The sequence below is a fragment of the Anolis sagrei genome, chromosome 2, assembly GCF_037176765.1.
Source record: "Anolis sagrei isolate rAnoSag1 chromosome 2, rAnoSag1.mat, whole genome shotgun sequence".
NCBI lineage: Eukaryota > Metazoa > Chordata > Lepidosauria > Squamata > Dactyloidae > Anolis > Anolis sagrei.
In genome coordinates, this window is record NC_090022.1 from 225,265,668 (window position 1) to 225,293,361 (window position 27,694).

The 27,694-nt window shown below is 40.4% G+C and overlaps 1 protein-coding gene across 6 annotated transcripts; it reads left to right on the forward strand.

The window, feature by feature from the left end:
- Positions 1 to 24,627, forward strand: GCNT1 (glucosaminyl (N-acetyl) transferase 1). 6 transcript variants are annotated; one of them, XM_067464431.1, is made up of 4 exons: positions 1 to 196; positions 4,884 to 4,949; positions 14,281 to 14,665; positions 22,152 to 24,627. In XM_067464431.1, the coding sequence occupies exon 4, from the start codon at positions 22,228 to 22,230 to the stop codon at positions 23,536 to 23,538; it is 1,311 nt and encodes a 436-aa protein (XP_067320532.1). In that variant the 5' UTR covers positions 1 to 196; positions 4,884 to 4,949; positions 14,281 to 14,665; positions 22,152 to 22,227; the 3' UTR covers positions 23,539 to 24,627. The 6 variants fall into 6 exon arrangements, with proteins under 6 accessions (XP_067320532.1, XP_067320534.1, XP_060618161.1 ...); XM_067464433.1 differs by lacking the exon at positions 14,281 to 14,665; XM_060762178.2 differs by lacking the exon at positions 4,884 to 4,949.
- The last annotated feature ends 3,067 nt before the right edge of the window (positions 24,628 to 27,694 follow it).

Consider the following 27,694-nt stretch of genomic DNA (forward strand, 5'->3'; position numbering starts at 1 on the left):
CTTCTCCTTTCTTTCCTTCCTTCTCTCCTTGGAGGACGGAGCAGCGATGCCTTCCAAGGAGAAGCTCTGAGTCCCCCTGCCTGGGATGAAGAGGAAGGAGAGGCGGAGAGAAGGAAGGGAGGAAGGAGGGGCCAGCTGCGCCTCCTCACTCTCCTTCTTCTTCTCCATCTCTTCCTCGCCACAAGGCTTGCTGCAGGTAAGGTCCTTTCCTCCTTGGCGGGCATCCTCCTTCCCCTCCTCCTTGACAAGGGCTTGCGAGTTGTCGGCAGCCAGGCTGAACTTCCCTCTTTCTTTCCTTTTTATGAACTCGCTCGATTAGCGGGGACGCTCCTTCAACGGACTTTGCTCTTGGAGTTGGCCAGTTGTTGGGTTGGTTTAGATGTCTCCGCTTGTCGGACTCGACAGGCTTTCCGAAGCGCGCCTTCCTCTCCTGCGGTGGAATGGATGCCGCCCCAGCCCCTTTTCCCTGGAGTCCTGAGAGTTGTACTTTGGTGAGGCAAGGGCACTCCTTAGCAGGGAAGGCTCAACACCTTATTGAGCCGCAATTGCCACGATTCAAAAGCAATCTGCATTCCTGTCTCCAGTGTCAAGGCGCCCCTGAAACGGGCAGGTTTCGCTGTTGTTTGGTGAGAGCCTCCCTCCAGGCTCAGCGTCACTTGCGTTGGTTGTTGCCACAAATACATTGTGATGCATTCTCTTCCTCTTCTGGCCTGAGAACACATTTCCCAGCCTTTGCCTCACCTCCAGCCCAAGCGAGGTTTCACCCTAGCCTCTTTCTTTCACTCTCAAAGGATGACGCTCTCGTTTTAAAAGAAGGATTTCCACACTTCGCACTATCCCGAGACTCGCGTTTCTGTCGGAAGAGGAGGCTGGGGGCCCCTTCTACACAGATGTGTAAAATCCACATTGAACTGGATTATATGGCAGTGTGGACTCAGATAACGCAGTTTAAAGCAGATACTGTGGGATTTTCTGCCTTGATATTCTGGGTCCCTTTCCGGACAACACAACCACACAACCCCATATCCCGGAATATCAAGGCAGAAAATCCCACAATATCTGCTTTGAACTGCATTATCTGAATCCATACTCAGATAAGGTGGGATTTTATTTTTTTGCTTTGATATTCTGGGATATAGGGCTGTGTGGAAGGGACCTCCAGTTCAAAGCATTTATTGTGGGATTTTCTGACTTGATAGTCTGGGACATAAGGCTGTGTATTGGGGCCCTTCCACACAGCTGAACAACATCCCACATTTTCTGCTTTGTACTGGAATATATGGCAGTGTGGACTCAGATAACCCAGTTCAAGGCAGATATTGTGGGATTTCTTCCTTGATATTCTGGCATACAGGGCTGTGTGGAAGGGCCCAAGGAAAGGAAAGAGTAGAAAAGGGTGGTATGGATGGAGAGAATGGTGGAAACCCAGGCCCCTTCCACACAGCTGAATAAAATCCCACATTTTCTGCTTTGAACTGAAATATATGGCAGCGTGGACTCAGATAACCCAGTTCAAAGCAGATATTGTGGATTGTCTGCCTTGATATTCTGGGTTATATGGATGTGTAGAAGGGCCCTGGGTTTCAGAAACATTAAGATAAACTTTTCTTTAGGTGCATTATACTGCCAAACTAATGCAGTTGGACATCACTTCACCTGGCATGGCTCAATGCTATAGAATCCTGGGAATTGTTTGGTGCGACACCAGAGCTCTTTGTCAGAGAAAGCTAATGACCTTGTAGAACTATAACTCTCAGGATTCCATAGCATTGAGCCATGTCAGTGAAAGCAGTGCCAAACTCTGGCATTTCAACTATGTAGATGCACCCTTTGAAGTTTTTTTTTTTGTCAGGAGTGACTTGAGAAACTGCAAGTCTCTTCTGGTGTGAGGGAATTGGCTGTCTGCAAGGACATTGCCCAGGGGATGCCCAGATGTTTAATGTTTTACCATCCTTGTGGGAGGTTTCTCTCATGTCTCTGCATGGGTAGCTGGAGCTAACAGAGGAAGCTCAACCCACTCTCCCCAGATTCCAACCACTGACCTGTCAGTCAGGAGTCTTGCTGGCACAAGGGTTTAATCCATTGTGCCACCAGGGGCTCCTACCCTTTGAAGTACTCTTTCTTTGTTCATCTGGTAGAGCAGATGAACAGATAACCCATTATCCTACTTGTGTTTGGGACTTCAGCTCCCAGAATTCCTAGCAGTTGGCCAAGATGGTTGGGTCTTCTGTGAATTTAAGTCCTAAACCCAGGAGGACCAAAGATTGCAACCAAAACAGCTGTATAAATTTCCTCATTTTCTGCTCTGAACTGGAATATAGGGCAGTGTGGACTCAGATAAACCAGTTCAAAGTAGATATTGTGGGGTTTTCTGCCTTGATGTTCTGGGTTATATGGCTGTGTGGAAAGGCCCTTAGACGTAAATACAACCAGTTGATTTTATGGAACCTCTTCAGGCGTGTTTTACCATCAGTTCAGAAGGGGCTTCATTAGCCATGGGAAATATTATCCTCACTTAGCAAGTATAGATAGGGTTGTGTTCATTTGAGGAGTGGGGGAGAAATTGTGCTGCTTGTCAGAAATGTAAAAATCAAAGAACACAGACTGTGACAATTACCTGAGATTTACCATAAATGAAGGTCTCACAGTTACCATCACCATTTACAAACAACGTTGGGACAACAGCAAGCTAGTTAACCCCTTTAGTGCAAGCATATCTGGGAAGAGAACTTCTTGGTCAGTTGTAAAATCTGTGGTGGGGATAAGATGGGACTTTTTGGTGGTTGTTTTGTGTGTGTGATTACAGCAACTGAAAGGTCACCAAGAAGCGTAGAAGCTTTCAGATTTCTTAATGCAGATTATGAAACTTTTCTTTTGGCCATTCATAAATGCCTACTTGTGGGGTTGTAGGTTTCACCTTTCATATACCAAGAAAATAGACCAATGAATATGGTGAGTTACATTTCCCAGGGGCTAAATGACAGTGATCCTAGGAATGCTTCATTAGACAAAAACATCTTGGGGGAGACCATCCTTATCCTTGAGAAAGAAGGCCTTAAGGCAGTGGTTCTCAACCTGGGGCCCCCAGATGTTTTTGGCCTTCAACTCCCAGAAATCCTAACCACTGATAAACTGGTTGGTATTTCTGGGAGTTGTAGGCCAAAAACATCTGGGGACCCCAGGTTGAGAACCACTGCCTTAAGGCAAACACCCCTTTCACGCAGCTGCATAAAATCCCACATTACCTTCTTTGAACTGGGCTACAAGGCAGTGTGGACTCAGATAACTCAGGGCCCTTCCATGCCACCCTGTATCACAGAATATTAAGGCAGAAAATTCCACAGTATTTGAGCATGTACTCAGATAGCCCAGTTCAAAGCAGATATTGTGGGTTTTTCTGCCTTGCAATTCTGGGATATCAGGCTGTGTGGAAGGACCCTCGGTTCAAAGCAGATATTGTGGATTATCTGCCTTGATTATATCTGGGTTATATGGCTGTGTGGAAGAGCCCGAAGAGGCTGCACTTGCTTTGGAGAAAGTCCCATTGTATGTTTATATGGTTTTAGATGAAGGAAGGATTCATAATAGAATCCTAGAATTGAGAGAGACCACACAGGCCCTCTGGTCTAACCCCCTATCATGCAGGATCACACAATTAAAACACTCTTGTCAGATGGCCATCCAGCCTCTGCTTAGAAAACTCCATAGACGGAGACTCTGGAGATTCTTGGTGTAGATGAGCACAAGATCATGAAACATAGCAATAAGCCAAAAATAACTATTTGCATCTTCCACGTGTATTATTGTTGGATGAGGAGAGGAAGAACAATTACATTCCATATTGAGCTTGGAAAGTTTCTATCCAGCAGAATGAAGATAATGACTTGGGTGAAGTGTTCCATAAGTGAACCGAGATAGGGTGATGTTGTGTTTCTGTTTGCATCACTCTGCTACTGCCTTCTCTCTGACATATGTCATTAAAGCTTTTCTTGATAAAGCTGAGCTTGGATAGATCGCTGTTTTTGGATGACAACTTCAAGAATTTCCAAGTAATTCGGGTACTCTACATAATAATGTATAAATCTAGGAGTTTTATTCAAAAAAATAACCCTCCACCCAAAAAAGAAACCTGGGTCAACTTATCCATGGACCAATGTGAATACTATATTTTAACTTTTATCAACAAAGAAACCACCCCATTCTCCAAGGCTCTTCTGCACAGCACTATATCATCAAGGCGGAAAATCCCACATGATCTGAGTGTGGACTCAGATAACCCAGTTCAAAGCAGATATTATGGGATTTAGTGCCTTGATATTCTGGGATATAGGGCTGTGTGGGAGGGCCTCCAGAATATCAAGGCAGAATAACTCACAATATCTGCTTTGAACTGGAATATCTGAGGCCACACTGCCATATATCCCATTTCAAAGCAGATAATGTGGAATTTTATTCAGCTGTGTGGAAGGGGCCTGAGTAAAGCAGTGAAAGGCAAGAGCTTAGTCCATTCTGGGAGAACCTAAAAGAAGCACTGATCCCTCCTACTCTCTCTCCTGTGGTATTTTAAAGGGAGACTTTAAAAACAGGACTGACTGTGTTAGAGCACATATCTGTGGCTAACTGTCCCTTTACAAGTGGTCCTTCCCCACCACCGGCAGTGTATGTTGCCAATGTGTCTGGCAGGCCAAACATATTGCTCACTTACCATGTGCCATTGACACATTTGCTTATAATATTGCAATGAATGAATGAGTGAGTGAGGAAATGATTAGAATCTGGCTGTGTGCTAAAAGGTTTGTATTTGCATAGATTGCATCTTTGTTCTTTCCTCTTTCCTTTTCCTCTCCTCATCACCACATGTATTCCTGTGGGTTTTTACCTAGATGTGAGCTCCAGTGGCTTTACTTCCAAGATGATGTGTATGGAAACTCCAGCCAAGTTTCCTTTAAGTAGGTAAATTGTATTATTGGATAATTTAAAGTGGAGTATCTGCAACTGGGTTGTTCTTATTCTTTGTTTAACATACATAATACCTAAACTAGTGGATGTCCTCAGCCAGCCCCAGAGCATAGCTTGGAAAAAATAATTTCTTGAATTGCAACTCCCCAAATTTCCCAGTTCTTTTGAACAGTACCTTCAAAGAAATACTGGAGTATCTTGGGTGATTTGAACATTCTCCCACGGTGGTCCACATCTTGGTCTTTCTCTCCATTTATAATCCTTCCTTGTTTTGCATAGAGACTGGAATATTTGTCATACATATAATGCAAGAAGCCATGTTGGAAACTCGGCAAGTGAGGTTTATATATTGGTGGAATGTCCAGGTTGGGAGAAAGAACTCTTATCTGCTTGAGGCAGGTGGCCACCTAGATTAGCATTCAGTGGCCTTGCAGCTTCAAAGCTGGTTGCTGCCTGGGGGGAATCCTTTGTTGGGAGGTGTTAGCTGGCCCTGATGCTCTTTATTTTCTTTCCTGATTTTAGAGTTTTTTAAATACAGGTAGCCAGCTTTTGTTCATTTTCATGGTTTCTTCCTTTCTGTTGAAATTGTTCACATGCTTGTGGATTTCAGTGGCTTCCCTGTGTAGTCTGACATGGTAGTTGTTAGAGTAGTTTAGCATTTCTGTGTTCTCTAATATGCTATGTCCAGGTTGGTTAATCAGGTGCTCTGCTATGGCTGACTTCTCTGGTTGAATTAGACTACAGTGCCTTTCCTTTTCCTTGATTTTTGTTTGGGCGCTGCATTTGGTGGTCCCTATGTCAGCTTATCCACAGCTGCATGGTATATGGTAGACTCCTGCAGATGTGAGAGGATCTCTCTTGTCCTTTGCTGAACGTAGCAGTTGTTGGATTTTCCAACAGATTCCCCAACCTCTGAGGATGCCTGCCATAGATGTGGGTGAAACGTCAGGAGAGAATGCTTCTGGAACATAGCCATACAGCCCGGAAAACTCACAGAAACCTAGTGATTCTGGCCATGAAAGCCTTTGACAGCACATGAATGTTACTGTTTGTGTTGCTTCAACACTCTTTTTAAAATTATTGCTCTAAAAACCATTCAAACCTGGAGACTCTTAATATACCGATCTGCCTATTATTCTTTCTACACCTGATCAAGCGGGTGCATTCCACAAAAGCTTATGTCAAATGATATTTGTTCATCATTAAAGTGTCATAGTTCTATTAGCCCCAAAACATTTCTGTAATTTTTCTAAGTCATTTCTCTCTAATGTCATATTTTCCCAATAATAATAATAATAATAATAATAATAATAATAATAATTTTATATCCAACCCCCTCTCCAAAAGGACTCGAGGTGGCTTACAACAAAATTAAATCATAACACATACGTAAGCAAAAGCAAAAAGACAGGACATAATATATAACCAATAATCATAAGCAGGTTAAATTAACATACAGTATCACAATAAATACACAGTTTAAAAATGTGTACTGGGTTTAAAAACATATTGCACCCCGGAGGCAAAACCAGTAAAAAAAACCCCATAAGTATTTGACAGAGCTAAAAGACCACCATCATACTAAGTAGTAATCATCCATTTTCAAAAGCCTGCTCCTACATCCAGGTTTTTAGTTCTTTTCTAAAGGTACTGTAGATAGAGAGGGAGCCTCTCTGATTTCTTGAGGGAGAGCATTCCAAAGCAAGTGGCCACTACAGTGAGATCCTTTCCCTCATTCCCACCAACCATGCTTCTAACGGTGGTGGGACCATGAGAACCGCAACCCCCTCTGGAGGACTTTAAGGCCTGAATACATTTGTATGTGCATGCCAATTTGTAGCCACTTCATGTATCTGGCATTGTAGAAACTAGTTTTCTAACCTACACTATAATGTATGTTTTTAATCTTTTGAGATGCTACAAAACACTTAGTGAGGTAGACATCAGACTCTCGGCAAGGTACATCTGTTTAAAACCTAACATTTCAAGAATATTTTAAAGGCGACTGTATTCTGGACAATAAAGGTGGATCTACACTTTGCTCCATGCAGTCATGCCGGCCACATGACCTTGGAGGTGTTCATGGACAACGCCGGCTCTTCGACTTAGAAATGCAGATGAGCACCAACCTCCAGAGTTGGACATGACGGGTCTCAATGTCAGGGAAAACCTTTTCCTACACTTTGGAATTAATGCAGTTTGTCACCACTTTAACTGCTATGGCTCAACACTGTAGAATCATTGAAGTTGTAGTTTGGTGCGGCAACAGCACTCTTAGATAGAGAATGCTAAAGACCATGAAAAAGTACAGCTCCCATGATTCCATAGCAGTTAAAAACAGGGTCAAACTGCATTAATTCTGTATAGTGTAGATGCACCTTAAGTCATCGTAACCTCTATATTTTTATTACTGTTGTAAACATCACTGGTTCAACTATCAGGCTAATTGTAAGTCAGGGAATCTTGATCTTTGGCTATTATTTACAGCAACTTTTAATTTACTGTAAATAAAGTGAAAAGGTAATCAGACCAATGTATGTTCTTCCAGAGCTTGAAGGAAGAGGGAGCTTACTGTTGCCTTCTCTGAATAAGCCTTTCACTAGATAAATAGGGTACACTCAACAGCATCACTTACTGAAAGTGAATTCAGACCATTGCAGTAATTTAATTTGAGTGCATACAGTTACAAAACATCTAAGATTGCATATGCAAATCTCTGCTTGTGCAATGGCTTGGGAAAAGGAAAGAGAAGTCAAAGGTCTTACTAACAGAAGTTGTCAATGACAGCAGTGAGAGAGCTGCTTTTGGGTTTGAACAGCCCAAATCAAGGCAACAGGAGGACATTTTATTTTAAGTTCTTTATATGTTCTAAGAGGAGCTTCATAAAGCTGAAGGTGCCTCAGCTAAATGCTTGTATTTAATTTGTACTCCAGCCTCTTCATTCAAGGTTGTTGTGTACTTCATGTCCTCAACCTGTGAAACAGGTACTGTCTGCTACTCCAGTGGATTAGACAAATAGCTAACACAAAGACTGCAATACTATACCTCACAATTTATCTGTAGTTGTAATTACACTGACAATGACATTTGACATCTGTGCACTGAACTATAGCTGAATGAGGAAGCTTTTCTTTTTCTATAAGATTGCCTTATTTTTGCTTGTTTTTTTCTTGTGAGAAGATTAAACATGACCTCTAAATGTTTACACAATGGTTTCAAATGTAGATTCTAAAATGGTAACTTATATTTTGTAATAGTTTAGTAAATTATATCCTTCTTAGGATTTCTGGCATTAAGTGAGAATTTAACCTAAGATTACATCATTTCTCATTTTTCTCAGCACTATTATTTCTTGACAACAATGAAGATTTATAAAAGACCGGGTGCATTATTATCATGCATTTTAATACCATCATGTCTTTTGAAAAGCTGAACACATCTGCTCATAGTTGGAAAACATGCCCAAAGTCAAAGTCCTCCTACAGTTAGAAGAGATGTCTCTACTACTTTGAAGGGAATTGTGTAAATGGGCACAATTTTAATGGACCCAAGGTGTCCATGAACTGGCTTCTTTGTTTCCACACTTCCTTCTGCCTTTTAAATCTTGGTCAACATCAAGTTGCAAGTAAATTTATTGAATTAATGTGGCTTCAATAGATGTTGACCTACCATTCAACAATTGATGTACTGAGTCTACTCTATTGGGGCTAGCAGTTGTATTTATACCATGCTATTGATCTGTGTTTCTGACCAACTTCAAAACAAGGTTTACAGTTGGAATTAAGTGTTACAATATAATGAGCATGTTGTATAAATTTTGTTAGTATGGATGTATTATTGTAGTCAGGCATTGAATGTTTGACTTTTATGTTTGGAATCTGCCCCGAGTCCCTTTGGGGAGATAGAGCGGAATATAAATAAAGATGATGATGATGATGATGATGATGATGATGATGATTATTATTATTATTATTAGTCTCAGATAGGTCCTGAGACTACATACTTAATATTCTGTTAGTTCTATGCACATAACTACTTTTTTAATTAACCATATCTGCATAGTAGCTATGAATACCAAATCATGATACAAATTTATTTTGCATTAGTATCTTTTGCATTAGTATTAGTAACTAGCCATATTTTCAGACTTCTAGATGACAAGTCTTTGAGTTCAGAAATAGACAGGAAGTCTGGTTTGTCAAGCAGCCCCTTCCTGTGACCTCTGCACCAGTTTCACAAAGCTTACTTGTTAAAATAACTTCTGTGGTTATCAGTGCATTTCCAGACACTATTCAAAATGCTAGCTATGACTTTCAAGTCCTATCTGAACCATCTAAAAGACAATATATTCTTTCTTTCTTTCTTTCTTTCTTTTTTGAGCCTAAGTAGTATAGTGGTGTGGATGCTGGACTATGACTCAGGGTTTGATTCCTCTCTCAACCATGAAACCCACTGGATGACCTTGGCTGAGTCACATACGCTCCACTCCAGAAAAAACACTTTGATAGGTCAACCTTAGTGTTGTCATAAATTGTAAACAGCTTGAAGGATTACAGTGACAGCAAACATCTTAAGATCAATGCAGGAGGGCTTTTTGATGATGCATCCCATTGCTATATAGCGAGGACACATGGGATTGTCTTTTCAGTGGTTACTCCTGGGTTTTTTCTCTCTCTTATGGCAAACAAGGCTGACCTGTTCACTGCTCTCCTTTTAACAGCAGTTGGAGCCCTTTTTGTGCCTCCTTTTGGTTCCTGTGTTGGGAGAATGTTGGGACTTGGTGCCACAATGCAACAAATGTTATTAAAGCACACTATACAATTTAATCTTGGCGAACATTACAGCAGATACACTCAAAACAGTTGATTGTATCAAAGAGTAGACCTTTGGATCTAGCCAAACTCCCTCCTCCCCTACTTGCCCCCATTAATGAAATCCCCCTTTCTGCTCCACTTCTGCATGGCATCCCTCTTGTGAGTCATTTGGCGCTTGACGAGTCAGTACCTAGGCTCCAGCAAATTTGAAGGAAGGCATGATGACTGATGGTTTGAGCAGGCAGCCCCAGGTTTACCTGGCAGCATGCCTGTTTTTCTAAGTTGTTTTGAAAAGGATATCTGTTTAATGGGGAGAGGAGGGGCCGATAGGGGGTGTGAGTTACCCATTTGGAATCTCTGCTGTTCCAAACAGGTCTTCTCAATAAGGTTATAGGTAACAGATTTCAAGGTTTGCCAAGAACAATAGGCCCTGTTGTGTGGAGGCACAAAAGCCGTCTCTGTTTGGGGCAGCTTTTGGCTGGTTTGCCCTTTCTGCTGAAATTCCCCCCTCTTCCTTTTTAATTTGTAAGAAGCAATTATCCTGCCATCACAGGATGGCAAAGGCAAGCTTAGGTTTCTTTAATAAAGTGGTGTCAGTGGAAGACTAGATTGTCATCTGAGGCTGGCTGAGCCACTGCCATCTCTTTCACAATGGGGCTAGTGCGAGGGTGTCAAAGAGGCCCTGCAGGCAAGAAAGGAGTTTGCACAGTGGTGTCCCTTAATGGATTATTCCCACAGGGAAAGCTATTTGAAGGCAAACATTGTGGAAAAATCACAATGAAAGGGCTGTATCGGTCATTGTGCAACATAATTTATGACTACTTTCATGTCACAACCAACGTTTCACAATGAACAAATCCCCATTTTTGAAACACTCCCTTTTCAATATGCCATCTGTATTGTTTCCCATTTTTATGGGATGTCTGTTCTTAAGGAAGAACATGGCATAGATCTTGCAGTGTTCATGTACCCTCCAAATCTGTACAATCTCTCCTCTCACATAAGCACAATGTTTGCAAGCATTACATAGAGATTTTCTCCCATTGTAATCTCTTTTGCTTGATACTTTGAATTGTGTTCTTTGGAACAATGGTGGAGTATTTTACAGAAATTGTTCTCATGCTACATGATCCAAACAGAAGCCAGGTAAAATCTAAATTAATACTCTGTCACTTCATGTTTGCCGTGGTGGTCAGCATTCTTTTGAAAATTATTTGCAATCTCACAGCCTCAAGTGATGCCGATCACTTCATATAGTTTTGTGCTGGCTTTGAATTACAAAAATCTTGCATGTAAGTAATCACCAGCTTAAAAGAATGCTGTAATTATCTTCTATTCATGTCAGAGTTTGAAGGGGGGCACGTAATCTCTACCATAGTGTTAATTACCTCTTGTCTAATCCAGTTACAAAGTTATGAAAACAATAAAACTTACTTAGACTACATGATTGCTTAAATCTAAAGACCTCCAACTTGGAGACTAAGCAGCTACTATGGTGCCATACAGGTTTTAACACTGGATTATATCACCAGAAGTATGGAAAGTTTTACAGGCAGCCCCCAAGTTACGAACAAGATAGGTTCTGTAGGTTTGTTTTAAAGTTGAATTTGTATATCAGTCAGAACAAGTACATTTTAAAGTGTAACCCCAGCAAAAAATATATGGTATATATTTTAGCTTTGGATAGCACTGGGAAGGATTAACACACCGTGGTGCTTGTTTTGCTGTCTGTGCCCCTGTTCAAAAGATTTCACCTCACTTTCTGTCCCTGTGATAATTGGATTTTGTAAAATTTGGCTTGTTCTTGAAACAGGGATTGGTGAGAAAACTTCAGTGGAGACACATTTCCCCTATTATAACTCTTTCAGGGGTGAATATCCCTTCCTAGGTGTAGACTTCTCTCACTTTCTGTTGTCTCAGCCCCATTCTTAATTAGGAGTCACGCATGTAGCCGGGGGGGGGGGGGGGGGGGGTTGAGGGGCTTCAGTCCCCCCCCCCCCAAATTCTCAGGGTGGTCCACGAGAAGGCCTTACTGGTACATGGCATGGTGGCGTCCTTGTCCTCACCTGGGCCTTCGGTGCACTATCTTTCCTTTACGATGCCCCTGGAACAACGGTCAGAATACTTTGAAAATGACACAGCACTTGCTTCCGTCAAGGCTGAGTACATAAAGTGGTATAATATTACACCATCAATTAAGAAAGATACTGAGGTACTTAAGTGTTGGAACTTTGTGACAATACTTTGTGACAATACTACTATCGGCCAATTAATTTCCTTTTGACTGTGTTAGCTACTCTACCAGTAACGGCATGCAGTGTGGAAAGATCGTTTTCAACCATGAAGAGAGTGAAAAGTGTATCTAGAAATGTAATGACACACCAGAGACTTAGTGGACTGGCAATGATTTCTATTCATTGGGACATCACTATCAAATCAGAAAAAGTAATTGGCAAAATGGCCGGGGAGAAGAAAAGAAGACTGTTGCTGTAAAGTCAAAAAGTATTCTAAACATTTTGTTAATGAAAGTAAATAAATAACATTTGTTATTTAAACTGTTATGTTTATTCATATCATGATCTGATCACCATGCTCAATATATCCCATATGCATGGGGGTATTGGGATAATGATACAAAAGGTTTGCAAGAGTAGATCCTCTCTCACTCAGACTTAGCCCCCCCCCCCCCCCCCCGAATCAAAACCCTGGCTACAGGCCTGCTAGGAGTCATTTGTAAGTTGAATGTTTGTAACTGTGAGTCTGTTTGTAGTGCCATTGTTATATCCCAGATCATATGCTTTAAAGATAACCTGAAGCATTTTGAACAGTGTGGGTGGTTTTCTTATAGTTTTCCTAAATACTAAACACTAAAATGATGGCAAAGTCAGAGATATAAAGTTCTTCAGTATCCTGGGGAAACCTGACCACAAGATTGGGTTCAATTTAGCCTAATCCACTGTCCAGATGGACACTGCCACCATTACCCTCTCTCTCCATTTGTAAGTTGGGTGTTTGTAACTTGGGGACTGCTTGTACTTTTGAACCATAACAGTTTCACAGTCTGTCAGTGTTCAAGTGGTTCTGTAATATGTTTTATGTTGTTGCTTGCCTTCAAGTTGTTTCCAATTTATGGCAAAACTTCCACTGGATTTTCTGGGCTAGATTGGCTCAGGGGAAAGTTTGCCTTTGCCTTGTTCTAAGGCTGAGAAAGTGTGACATGCTCAAAGTCACTCAGTGAGTTTCTGTGGCCAAGCAGGAATTCAAGTCCTAGTCCTCAAAGTTGTAATCCAACACTTAATTTATTTCTTATTTATTTATTTTTTTCACAGTTTTCTATACCGAGCTTCTCAACCTCATTGAGGGACTCAGCCTGGTTTCCAGCCATAAAAAACATATACACTCATTAAAATATCATATATCACAATTACAAAAACAACTTTAAAAACACTATATATAAAACTACAGTGGTCAGTCGTCCTATTAAGATGGATCTACATCAACTTCCATCCAGGGTCCTATGGTGTTGTCTCATTCATTGAAGGCCTGACTCCACAGCCACGTCTTCACCCATTTCCTAAATGTTAGGATGGATGGGGCGGTTCTGGCCTCCAGAGGGAGAGAGTTCCAGAGTCGCGGGGCCACCACCGAGAAGGCCCTGTCCCTCGTCCCCACCAGGCGCGCTTGTGAGGCCGGTGGGACTGAGAGCAGGGCCTCTCCAGATGGTCTTAATAATCTTGATGGTTCGTAGGGGAGAATACGTTCGGAGAGGTAAACAGGGCCGGAGTCGTTTAGGGCTTTATAGGTCAACACCAGCACTTTGAATTGTGCTCGGAAGCTAATTGGCAGCCAGTGGAGCTGGCGTAACAGTGGAGTGGTGTGCTCCCTGTACCCAGCCCCCGTTAGTTATCTGGCTGCCGCGCGTTGGACTTGCTGCAGCTTCCGGGCAGTCTTCAAAGGCAACCCCACATAGAGAGCGTTGCAGTAGTCTAAGTGGGATGTAACCAAAGCATGTACTATCGTGGCCAAGTCAGCCCTCCCAAGGTATGGACGCAGCTGGCGCACAAGTTTTAATTGTGCGAATGCTCCCCTGACCACCGCCGAAACCTGGGGTTCCAGGCTCAGCGATGAATCCAGGAGAACTCCCAGACTGCGTACCTGAGCTTTCAGGGGGAGTGTGACCCCGTCCAGCACAGGCTGTAACCCCGTACCCTGTTCGGTCTTACGACTGACCAGAAGTACCTCTGTCTTGTCTGGATTTAGTTTCAATCTGTTGTCCCTCATCCAGTCCAAGACAGCGGCCAAGCACCGGTTCATGACCTGAACAGCCTCCTTAGTGGTAGGTGGAAATGAGTGATAGAGCAACTTCCCCACACTGACTCTAATATGTTTTATAGGCATGGCTCAAAAGCTGAACGTTCAAATTGTGCAATGCATGCAAGAATCAGGAAACTGACAGATAACAAAATATGTACATTTTCAAAGCTGGTTGTCCTATTTTTTTTCACAGACAACAGAAATGAATTGGGGCCACATATGTGAAACCTTTCTCACTGGACTGCTGTCCCCTGCAAATACAAGTATGGTTCTCAGTGCAAGATAAAACAGAACGGAAACAGACTGCAGTAGAGAACCCCAGAGGCCTCACTGAAGTGGAAAAACCCTGAATAGTTCTTTCTGCCTGTATGTCTTCCTTCCTTGACAAGAGGAAACTGAGAAAAAAAGTAGCTGTCTAACAGGCACGTCTAATTACCAGACACATCAATGCTCATTTACCGAGGACTCCCTTCTCTTGTATGGCTATAGAAAGTTATTTTTTCTGTCTGAATGCAGTCCCCTAGGAGTCATCTGTTGAGGAGACTGCATGTCAGCAGTGAGTAAGACCAAAGCCAGAGGTGGGTGGATCAGGCATAAGTGAATGGGAAAATCCCTTTTTTCCTTCTCTTCCTCTTCATCAGTTTCTCCTCCCTAAACTCTGGATGCAGCAGACTGATAAGGCAAACAGACCTATGGCAAGATAGCCATAGGTCTGAACTTGCAGAAGGTTATTGCAGTTAGATACTTTCTGTGCTTGCAACTTTACTTTTATTTATTTATTTATTTATATTTATTTATTTATTTATTTATTTGGGGGCATTTATACCCCATCCTTCTCACCTCTGGGGAGGGGCTCAGATGGCTTACAATAGGCAGCCCACGGTGCTGATACAATACATTAAGAATCACAATACAATTAAACACAGTAATACCATTATAAAACAATCACTTTAAAACAGTCAATTTAAAACAATTTGCCGGTTTAAAACATCATCCGGGTCAGATCATTAAGGTAGTTAAAACATTCTCTTCCCAGATTATTCCAACTTATTACTCAAAGGCTTGACCCCATAGGCAGGTTTTATGTTTTTTTTTTTTTTACAAAAGGTCAGGAGGGAGGGGGCTGATCTGATGTCGTTGGGGAGGGAGTTCCACAGCCGAGGAACCACCACGGAGAAGGCCCTGTCTCTCGTCCCCACCAGTCATGCCTGTGATAGTGGTGGGACCGAGAGCAGGGCCTCCCCAGATTATCTTAGTGTCCTTGGAGGTTCATAGAGGGAGATACATTCGGATAGGTAAACTGAGCCGGCGCCGTTTAGGGCTTTATAGGCTAAAGCCAGCACTTTGAATTGTGCTTGGAAGCTGATAGGCAGCCATTGGAGCTGGCTTAAGGGGGGGGGGGGAGTTGTACACTCCCTGTATCCTGCTCCCTGTATCCTGCTGTTGGTACCATGCTGTGATACTTCTGGTATGCAGTTATTCTTCATTGTATTGAATAATATATTTTTTCCTGAAAGTCACTTGTTGATGCATGGCAACGCCATTAATTTCATGGGTTAGTCTTAGCCAAGGGATAGTCAGAGGTGGTTTTGCTAGTTGCTTCCTCTGAAATATAGCATACATACCTGGTATTCATCGGCAGTCTCCTAGGGCTAGCTAGAGCTGGTCCTGTTAAGTTTCCAACATCAAATGGGATTTGATACATACCTTGCATCGTCTTAATATTCCTTGTTCAGATCGCAGTGATCAAACTCTGCAGCCATGAGGAACTCGGTGCTGAAGCAATCTACTCTCAATCATCTGTACAGGAATAAATGTCCTGGCTAATTTAATTCTCTTATCTCTGACTGGTTCCCCAGCTCCTTGTATAATGCTTTACGTTTGCACTTCCTGATTTCAGTTGCTATCTGCTAGCTCTTCAATCTCAAGTTTTTAGCATATCCTACAAAGAGTTAATATTTCTGTGTTGTGTCATTACCACATGCTCTGTCCCAATAATTAATGAAAGATCTAACCAGTATTCACATCTCTGGAATGTTGCTGCTGGCTATTTTTCCTATCTATCTTCCCATTACTAAGGCCTCCTATATGCAGTCTATCAGCTGGCTGCTCACCCTTTTATCTAGTTCTCTCTTTAAAAACACAACAACCAAAAAACAATGTTACGATGCTGCATCAAAAGTCCATATGGATTGCTCACTTTGCCCTACCAGTGTTTTAACCATAATAGCTTCATCTGTTTTCATTTATCAAACTGGCAATCACTATATTTTTCACAATTTATACTCACAAAGCTGTTTGAGTGTTTCCAGGCATAAGATTTAATAAATACATATGATCATTTCTTTTGTTCTGAAAGAAAGACTTTCCCTAGTACTTCTATAGGAGCTCCCGGTAGTAGGAGCCCCAGTGGCACAATGGATTAAACCCTTGCGCCAGCAGGACTCCTGACTGAAAGGTCGGTGGTTCATATCCGGGGAGAGGGGTGAGCTTCCATCTGTCAGCTCCAGCTTCCCATTCAAGGACATGAGAAAAGCCTCCCATAGGAGGCTAAAATATCTGGATGTCCCCTGGGCAACATTCTTGCAGACGGCCAATTCTGTCACACCAGAAGCGACTTACAGTTTCTCAAGTCGCTCCTGACACACACACACACACACAAACCTCAGTTCCTCTTAGGTTCTTTGCATACTAACTGACAGCTTTAAGACTGGCTCACTTTCTTCTTTCAAAATCTATGAGAATGTATGAGCATTTTTAAAAAAGAAAATACAGGTTGAGCAGCATATCTAAAAATTCAACATACTCCAAAATTGCCGGTATGATGATTCAGTGAGCACAAATTTTGTTCTGGTACACAAAATTATTAAAAAATATTGTACAAAAATGAGCTTAGGGCTATGTGTATATGAAAGATAAATGAACTTTATTTTTATTTGTGGGTTCCATTTCCAAGATATTTCATTATATACATACATGTAAATAAAAGAGTTCCAAATCCCCCCAGAATCCCAAATCTCAAGCATTTCTGATAAAATATACTCAATTTGTAACTTCTTTCATAGGGACATTCTTCAAGAAAGATCATTCTTCCTTCCTTGGCCTTTGTCTGTGTTATGGAGTGGTTTTATCACTGTGCTCCTTATCTATAAAGGTTATAAGGAAGTTGGTCTGTTTATGTCTCTTTTCCATCTTACCTTGAAATTTAGTAATAATTTCAAATTGCATACAAGCTGATAAAAGTAATATAGTAATAAAACTTTATTTGTGGACCTCTCTCTCCCCCCAAGGGAACTCAGGGCGGTACTTTAACCCATAAAAGTATGGGTAAAGTAATCGTGTGTTTGTGTTCTTTTACTAGTTCATGGACAAATGCTTTCAAGTAAATAAACCAGTGAGTTTTCTTTGCTTTATATGACATATAGCTGGTGTTTTGCTTCCAAGGACATTCTGGGTCAGGTGCAGTTGTTTTGAGGTATTACCATCCAAGTTTTAAAACTTTACACTTCCTCCATCGCATGGGACCTCCAATTCAGTGGGAGCAAGTTTTGGAGTGAAGGAGCAGATCTTGGAAAAACACTATAGTTCTCAGAACCATGTTGGTTGGAGAAATTCCAGAGAGAGGTAGCCCAAAATAATGGTCAAAACTCAAGGAAGGGAAGAAGGTAGAAGAAAGGGACTTTTATTATTTTTTATTTAGATTGTACAAGTAGGGTTTAACATAACCACATTTCCTCATGAGAACTTTTTTTAAATAACAAAGGCAACATATACCCCCCCCCCCCCCCCATTAAGCTAAGAAAGAAAGGGGGAAAAGCTTCCATATATATTTGTCCTCTTCCGGTGTTGCCTATTGTTTACACCTTATTAGTACCGTTCTTGCCCCTACTTGCATCCATCCCTTTTCCCATTCTCTCCCTTTCTCCGGGAACAGTCGTACATTTCCTTTATCATTCATTCTGTTTGTTGGATCGTAAGGATAGTCTGGATCAATTCCATATATTTTCTGTTACTCTTTACCTTGACTATCAGTTCTTCCCATTTTCCTTCCTATTATCCCCTGGGGAATTCATAGAAATATTTATTTTTCCTGTCCAAAATATAATTCTGAACCATACAGTTTGCTAAATTTTGTGTATTCTATTTTTTATGCTATTTCCATCCCAAGGTGGCCATAACTTGTGCCACAGCTAACACATATTTTGTCATCTTGGCCCAATTTTTATTGCTGATTTCCCCTTCTGGTTTTAGGGTTTAAAACTGTTTCTTGTTCAACTCTATTTTTTGCCCTAATAATGCCTCCATTTCCCCTTTATTTTTCTAAAGAATTCTTGTACTTTGGCACAATTCTACCACATATGGATAAAAGATCCAATTTCCCTGCATTCATGCCAACAGAATGTAAATGTCCTTTTTGTCATGCGGGCTAATTACTGGGGGGTCCTATATCATTTTGTCAGCATTTTCCACTGTATTTCTTTGTATTTTACATGTTTAAGTAACCTGTGACCCCCATAACACATTATTAGATCTTACTGTTTGTACTTCGATGTTATTATTTCAGCCTGATGTCTACCCTTTTAACCTCTAGTCAATATTTACTGATGCTAATATTTTTATTCTTAACTCCATTTACTTTTAGTATTCCTTTTGTATCCATGGAGAATGTCCAAACATCCTGAATTTTAATTATGCTTACCAGGGAAGGGGCACTTCCAAGATACATGTTGATTTATCATCCATTCTTGTCTCTCTCACTCTTTGTGTAGCATTTCATTCGTAGGAATGGGTTCTTAGAATATTTAATAATGAAATTAAAATGCTCCTTTAGATTCATATTAGTTATTTTTTCTTTCAGTAAGCTACCTTAGTTAATATAACACAAAACCTGTTTTGCCCAGACACTTAAACAGATTAAAGTAATGCCTTTTTAGAGTATAGGATCTACCTTAATTGGGCATAGGGCTAATCTGAAAAGAGCCTTCTAATATATAGTAAGAACATTAAAATGGGTTAAGTAACCCATATTTAATTTGGTTAATTGATCCTATTATACAAGAGCAAGGAAGAACCTCTTTTCTGTGCAACTACAGTTCCTGGTTTGTTTTTATATAAAAGAAGAAAACAAATGACAGTGGAAGTAAATAAGGTAATGTCTTTATTTTTTACATGCAGCTATTTTAATTATCCTAAGTGATACAATATACATCCTTACTAACCCAAAGCTTTCTTCAGTTTATATTGGACAGACTCTCAAAGGTGTAGCTTTTATGTGTTATGATGCAGATACCTAGGTTGCATGTTATTCTCTTAAGCATCCATGGTTGTGCCATCTTTTCAACACAGAAATGTATTAAATTATTATTATTTTTACTTTGAAACAGGGCCAAACTATTGGGAATTGCTGTAATCCCACAGGGCCAAAATATTGGGAACTGCTGTAATCCTAAAGGGAAAGTAATTGTTCTAATTATTATTCTTGAAGAGCTATTTTTCATCGAAACTCAAGTGAACAGACACACATTCCTCAGCCACCTTTTTGCTTTGCCTATCAGGCATTTTTTGGAGTGAATCTTAGACAGAGAATCAGTGTAATGTTCAAGGACCAACTTCCTTGTTCCATCTTCCTACAACAGTGATTCTCAACCTTCCTGATGCTGCAACTCCTTGATATAGTTCCTCATGTTGTGGTAACCATCAACCATAAAATAATGTTCATTGCTACTTCATAACTCTAATTTTGCTACTGTTATGAATCATAATGTAAATATCTGATATGCAGAATGTATTTTCATTCACTGGATAAAATTTGGCACAAACACCCACGATATGCCCAAATTTGAATACTGGTGGGGTTGTGGGTAGGGTTGATTTTGTCATTTGGGAGTTGTAGTTGCTGGGATTTATGGTTCACCTACAATCAAAGAGCATTCTGAACCTCAGCAATGATAGCATTGGGCAAGACTTCCCACACAGAATCCCCATGACCAACAAAAAATATTGTGTTTTCTGGTGGTTGTTGGCAACTCCTCTGACACCCCCCTCATGACTCCCCCAGGAGTCCTGACCCCTGGTTGAGAAACGCTGTCCCACAAGAACAGAAAAGGACATGGATCTAGACATTTATTTAATCTAATGTTCTTTTTCTTCAGTTATTAACAAAAGGCCACCAGAAACAGGGCACAATTTGCTACTGTATCACCGATAGCAGCTTCATGATGTCACCAGCTACTCTTTCACACTGCTTCAATTCTGTGATGGTTGCATCCAAGGGAAGCCTGGAGTTTGTAGTTCAGACAGGGGGTATTTACTAATTTCAGCCAAACTGCAACATACCATTTATGTAGTTTATATACAACACTGCCATGGCCTTTAAAGTGGAATCAAAGTGAATAACTGTACACAAGAGCGGCAATGCAGAGAGAAAGGATTAACCCATGACACTCCACACTCTGTTTCTTTCTCTATTCCCATGAATATTATCTTGGAATTGAAACAAACACACTAAATGTATGCACATGGCATGGTGTTCATACTGCTTTTGTGTCCCAGTGCTACTCCTTTTCCATCAGTTCCATTCAGTGGCCTAGTCTGGCCCTAAAGTTCAGAGTTTTCCTTGGCAACCCAGGAGCTATCTATTTATGGTGTCCATACGTCATTTATTCTGAGTTGCTATGACTGTTGAAATTTTGAGACTTGTGTTTTAAACATGGCCTCACCATGCAGTTGTATCACTCAACTTAAAAAAGAAACATCAAAATGGTGCTTTTCCTGCATGGCAGGGGGTTGGACTAGATGGCCCATGTGGTCTTATCCAACTCTAATTCTATGATTCTATGAAACAGATGTCAATTTGGTGTATGTCTTTATTGGGTTTCTTTGACTTCATTTTTGGTTTTAACAGAATCATCAGTTCACAGAAATACAGTCAGGCATCCACATTTATTGAGGCTAGGGACACAAAACTCCTGCAAAAAATTAAAAGCTGCAAATAAAGAAATTGCTACTTTTTTATCTGAGAGGACACCTCTATAGGAATATCTAGGTTCTTCAGCATGACTCTGGGGTCAGCTTCTGCTGGAGTTTTATCATGGAACTGTACTGGAGGATTCAGAAATTCCTGCAGAGGTGTTCTCTTAGGTAAATAATGCATTCTCTGTAGTCTTTTGCCACAACCTCTCTGTATTGCCCACATACTTTAGTCTATAAGTGATAAAAATATTAGTTTCCTACTCAATAAGAATTAAATAAAATTTTTGAAAGTAAAAGCTTTTTTAAAAAGCCAGAAACATGCATTTAGGCATCTATAAGTTTAAAGTCAATCAGAAAACAATACCACCACCCCCAATACACACACACTTTCATGTTCTGTGCAGACTTTTCTTGGGAGCAATCTTTTAACATAAATCACTGATCATAGATAAATGCCAGTCACCAATTACAAATAAAAAATCACAGCACCTTCTCATTGTCTTGAAATAAAAGTTTAGAAAACATTAGGCCAACTCTACAAAGATCTCTTCTTAACATTTCCCCAAGAAATGTTCTGTAAAGTGTCCTTTACATTGAGTTAGACACACTTTGCTTCTGTGCCAGTTCACATCCATTACTGGACTACTCATGGAAATCATCTGCTTGCCTGAGCAATATAACTTGTGTCAGCTGAGTGATTTTTCATTGTAACAGCTTTTGTAATGTGACATTGAATGCTACACCATCTGAGTCAGTTCAGTCAGTTTTCTCCTTAGTCAAAACCTGAAACTGTGCATGGAGAAAAGGCAGCAAAAAAAAAAAAAAGTGGGGGGGGGGGAGTTGAGTGTGAAACAGTAACAAACTCATCAATTCAAAGGCTTGTATGTAAAAGAATGTCTTATTTTAGCAACAGAATATCATGGGGAAAAGGGCACAGTCAAATGTCTATCACACTTAGTCCTGGAAGTCTGAGATAACACATGCCTAGTCAGAGACGGTGGTAGGGCTTAGGTGAAAAGACATAACATTCAAAAACATGATTCCTTGACTAGATTATAGTTTTGCTTTAACATGTTTTCTTTTAATTCCTAGGAATCATCTTCTGAGTAGTGAAAATAAAAGGCTTGGAAGGTAGAACTTGATCATGTATACAGCAAAAGCCTCCTAGATGCATGGGGATTTCCTAACACGCTCTGAAATGCTGAAGAGGAAATTTCGTCAGTGTCATATTCTACGTTTCAAGTTTCTCTTGGTGTTAATTTTTACCATTGGGACCTGGTCCCTTATCCGAACTCACCAGAAACCAAACTATCTGCATCATGAACACCTGGAGCTGAGTGATGAAAACCCCAGTACTAATATAAACTGCTCCAAGATATTGGAGGGTGATCCAGAGGAAATTCAGAAAGTAAAATTGGAATTGTTAACTATTTCATTTAGGAAGCGCCCAAAGCTAACTGCAAATGACTACATTAACAAGACAACAGATTGTGCCTCCTTTATTAAGAGACGGAAATATATTATGGAACCCCTGAGCAAAGAAGAAGCAGAATTTCCCATTGCTTATTCAATAGTAGTTCATCACAAAATTAATATGCTTGAAAGGCTTTTGCGAGCCATCTATGCACCTCAGAACTATTACTGCATTCATGTTGATAAGAAGTCCCCTGAGTCTTTCCTGGCTGCAGTTAAAGGGATTGCTTCATGCTTTGACAACGTTTTCATTGCCAGCCAGTTGGAAAGTGTTGTGTATGCCTCGTGGAGCAGAGTGCAAGCGGACCTCAACTGCATGAAAGACCTCTACAGGAGGAGTGCGAACTGGAAGTACCTGATCAACCTTTGTGGTATGGATTTCCCTATCAAGACTAACCAGGAAATAATAGAGAAACTGAAGGCCCTCAAAGGTGAAAATAGTTTGGAAACCGAGAAAATGCCTTCAAACAAGGAGGTGCGGTGGAAGAAGCATCATGAAGTTATTGATGGTAAGGTAAAGAATATGGGAATAGACAAGCAGCACCCGCCTCTCAATACACCCATTTTCTCTGGCAGTGCCTACTTTGTTGTTAGCAGGAAGTTTGTAGAATATGTATTGGAGAACATCAACATCCTTGCTTTTATAGAATGGGCTAAAGACACGTACAGTCCTGATGAATACTTGTGGGCTACTCTTCAGCGAATTCCTGAAGTTCCTGGAGCTGTCTCTGCCAGTAATAAATATGATGTCTCAGACATGAACGCTCTGGCCAGGTTTGTTAAGTGGCATTACTTTGAGGGGGATGTGTCAAAGGGTGCCCCATACCCGCCTTGCAGTGGGATCCACATCCGCTCAGTGTGTGTCTTTGGAGTGGGAGACTTGAACTGGATGTTACGGAAACACCACTTCTTTGCCAACAAGTTTGACACTGACATCGACCCCTTTGCGATACACTGCTTGGATGAGCATTTGCGAGACAAAGCTCTCTATCAACTCAGACACTGACAGGCAACATTCTGCATGGTACAAGCTCTCTTCTGATAAGGATGTCAAAGAGATACTGAGTGCACTGTTTTTCTTCTTGCCTTATATTTAAAACAGGTGTTGCAAGATTATGTTGTTCTGTGCATTTGGAGATGAGCTTTCCTCCAAAAGGATTATCATCATATTCATTTTGTTACAAAGGGCATTCAGCTATGAGTGGTGGTTTCCATATCAATGGGATGGGGAATCCTCTGGGTTTTGGTCTGGACCACAAAGGAGTTAACTGAGGTGCTATTCCCTATCTCCTTTGAGGTTCAGAATAAAATCTAGATTACTCTTTCCCAGTAACATGGAAGTCCACTAGCCACCTCTGCTAAAGTTTTTTTTAAAGTTAAACACTTCTTAACCTCTCCATTTATTTTACCTTTTAAAAGATCTTATCAGAGAGCCAGTCCTGGATCCTCATCTGTCGTGGCCACTCAGGTTCTTTTTCATAATGTTGATTGAAGAGAAAGGAAGGGAAGGATCAGGATTGACATTTTTTGGGATAAAATTTCTTAGTCTAGCAGGAAGAGAGCAAGAGATGAAAATTTAATTGAGTAAATTAGTCATAGTTGACAAAATCTTCAGAGCATCCACATGCAATTTTGCTGGGATGTCTTTCTAGCCAAATAATGTCTTTCTAGCCAAAAAGGCTCTCCAGCACTCTGTGTAGATTTATGTTAAAAGGAAACCACAATTTTTAAGTATTAATTTTAGGAATCAACTGCATCGTAAATCACATTATGTTAAGTTTCCAGACTGGTGTGGCAGAAGTGTTGCAGCTAAACTTTTTCTCAGGGAAATATCCACGTGCCTCATTCTGTTAAGTACTTTATTTTATGAAATATATCAGCTTTTGTATGTTGTTCAGTAACACTCTTTGGAATATTTACTACGACAGCTGAAGGGAAATTCTGACTTAGCAGTGTGAAATCTTTCTGAGCACCTTTAAATATAAACTGGACAATTCCTTTTATTTGCAGGAGTTTGTAAGGCTAAACAGAAAATTGAGAATTTGTAGTTATGTAACCCTATTTTCTAACATTAAACTAAAACTTTGGAATATCAGTATGGTTTTGTGTTGAGATTTAACTCGCTACTGCTATGGCTTCCTGGGTTCGCACCACTATAGCATACATATATTGATGCAAGAATATTGCACCATATTGCAAATTGCAGAAAAATGAATTCATTTATGGTTCATAAACATTTTATATACACAGTTTATGTATAGTTTGTGCATGAAGCAAAGTTTGCATACATAGAAACATTAAGTGTCATTATTTCATCCACACATGGACCACTTTGGATTTCAGAATATTTTGGAATTCTGGAGAAAGGATGCTCAAACTGTGTAAAACTCAAATGTCAGTATTATAATTTTAAAATAATTTCATATTGCTATTAATTGGCCATAAACCTTTTCATCTAGCTCTGCTAGGCAGGAACTAGACATTATGGATATTAATTGAAATATTGTAATAAAGAGGTACTTTAGGGTGGCAAAAATAAAACAGGATGCCTCATAACCCTACCCATTTTTTCAAATCAAGTGATATTTTTATTCCCTTTGCTTTCCTAAATACATGTACTTTTCTTAGAATAGATTCTTGAATTGGGAAGGGGAGGATTATAAGAGAACAGTGCGAAGAACAGAATCCATTCCAATCTACTGATAATGGCCAAGAAATTTATATGCAACTTAGGGAAACTGTGAGCATAAAAAGGTCATTTGTTTGAGTTGCGTTATTTATATTCATATAAGGATATTTCAGATAAGTGCTGTTCTGTTTACAGTGGTGGTGAAGCACACCGTCTATAATAATATATAGTTAAAATTATTTGATAGATAGCCATGTAGAATACATAGCAAAGAAGAGTTACAGTACCTTAACTGTAATAGAAAAGTATCAGTGCTGTTTGAACACACTGGCTTTGCTCAATAAGCACATTGAAAATAACTACTACCATTTTTCTGTTGATGCAAATGCTTCCTAAGGCAGACCGATTGTGAGGAAACAGAAGATCTTGCCATCACAAAAAGGTCAACTTTCGTTTCCTTTTGAACTACAGGATTCAAATGTACTTTTTAAAAAAAGCATAAGTCATGTTTTGCATTTGAAAGTCTACTTCCTATACAGCTGCAAAAAACTATAATGCAATCTGAGTTAAGCAGGCTGTTAGTCTGATAACTGGCCTTTGTATCATCTTCTATTTGACCCTGTTCACACACTTATCTCAGTGGTGTTGAACAGACATGAACCAATTTAGCACTGAAAGAAAGCGTTTGGTCAGTGATGTAACTCTGTAATCTGCTATGGGAAAAGAAAGAAAAGGTGATTTTAAATATAACAATTGAAGTAGTTATAGATGTAAAATAAAGTTAGCAATGTTTTAGATTTCCAGCTGACAAATATCCAGATAAATGAAACATCAGAGTTTATAATTAAATCATTCAATTTTTTTTCGTGTAAGAAGTGGCTTGAAAAACTGCAAGTCTCTTCTGGTATGAGAGAATTGACCATCTGTAAGGATGTTGGTCAGGGGACGCCCGGGTGTTTTACTATCCTGTGGGAGGCTTCTCTCATGTCCCCGCATGGGAAGCTATAGCTGACAGGCAGGAGCTCACCCTGTCTGGCAGATTCTCGTGGATTTGAACCACTGACCTTCAGATTAGAAGTCCAGCTGGCAAAAAGGTTTAACCCATTGTGCCACTGCAGCTCCTCGATCATTTAAAATAACGAACTGTGCATAATTGATTCCTTTCTCCAATAACATAGACATGCATAACTTTGTGAATGTTGCTTAACAAGGGGTGACATCACTCTTATATGTTTTAATCACTTCATAGGACAGGTAGTGAGTAAAACCTCACTCTGTGGCAAAGGATGGTCAATATAATATTAAATTTTAACCCCCTCCCCCTGAGTAATAGTCCAATGCCCTTTAAGAATTCATCCCTGCTCCCCACTATTCCAACCCGAGTCCTTCAACCTCCCCAGGCTGCATTCCCAACTAAGACCAGCACTGAAATCAGGTTATGCAGTCATGGGAGTTGTAGTTTTACGAGCTCTTTAGACATCTGTGTCAAAGAGTTCTGATACCTAACTACACCACAAAGCTCCTGATTCCATAGCTTTGAATTGTGGCAGTTAAAATGGTGTCAAATTTAATTAATTCTACAGTGTAAGTGCACCCTAAATTGTGCTACCTGAACTTGTAAGTAGGCAAGTTAACAAATAACAACATTAGATTAAGCTAGGATAATGTCAAGGCAAAAAGGGAATTTTAAAAAGAGATACATCCACTCAGATGATAACACAATGTCTGGTATGTTTTACTACCTGTTTGTAATATCTAGATATTCATACTGTTATAAAGAACTTTGGATTTTGCCATTTCACTCAAGAATGAAGTCAGACCAATCTGATCTGCTTCTGGTCCTAAACTGTCCAAATTAATCTAGTCAGTGTGTTTTGTTACTTGGGATTCCACTGAATCAGTTGCATGCACCCAATAACAATCTCTTCACTCTGCTGTGTGCATAGACTCCCCTTGCTCTTATTAATGTAACAATAACATGAAAAATAGGAGCCCCCGGTGGCACAGTGGTTTAGACAGCTGAGCTGTTGAGCTTGTTGACCGAAAGGTCACAGGTTCAAATCTGGGGAGCGGCGTGAGCTTCCGCTGTTAGCCCCAGCTTCTGCCAACCTACCAGTTCAAAAACATGCAAATGTGAGTAGATCAATAGGTACCGCCCTGGCGGGATGGTAACAGCGCTCCATGCAGTCATGCTGGCCACATGACATTGGAGGTGTCTATGGAAAACACCGGCTCTTCGGCTTAGAAATGGAGATGAACTCCACACCCAAGTCGGACACGACTGGACTTAATGTCAGGGGAAAACCTTTACCTTTACCTAACATGAAAAATATAGTACTGAATTCAAAATGCAGTTTTAAGTAGAATGGAGGAGACAGCTGCGAGCATCTTTGGGTTGTTCATTAAGGCAAAGCTTTGTTGCTACACAGACACTAATGTGACCAAAACCATTGTTATTTTGTCGGATTAATGCCCATATTTGCATTGTTCCTCTATATAATACTTTCAATCACGTTTTCAGAAATCCTCAGTA

Bases quoted from the DNA above. Each gene is read 5' to 3' on its own strand.
- GCNT1 (XM_067464431.1), top strand. From the start codon at position 22,228: ATGCATGGGGATTTCCTAACACGCTCTGAAATGCTGAAGAGGAAATTT.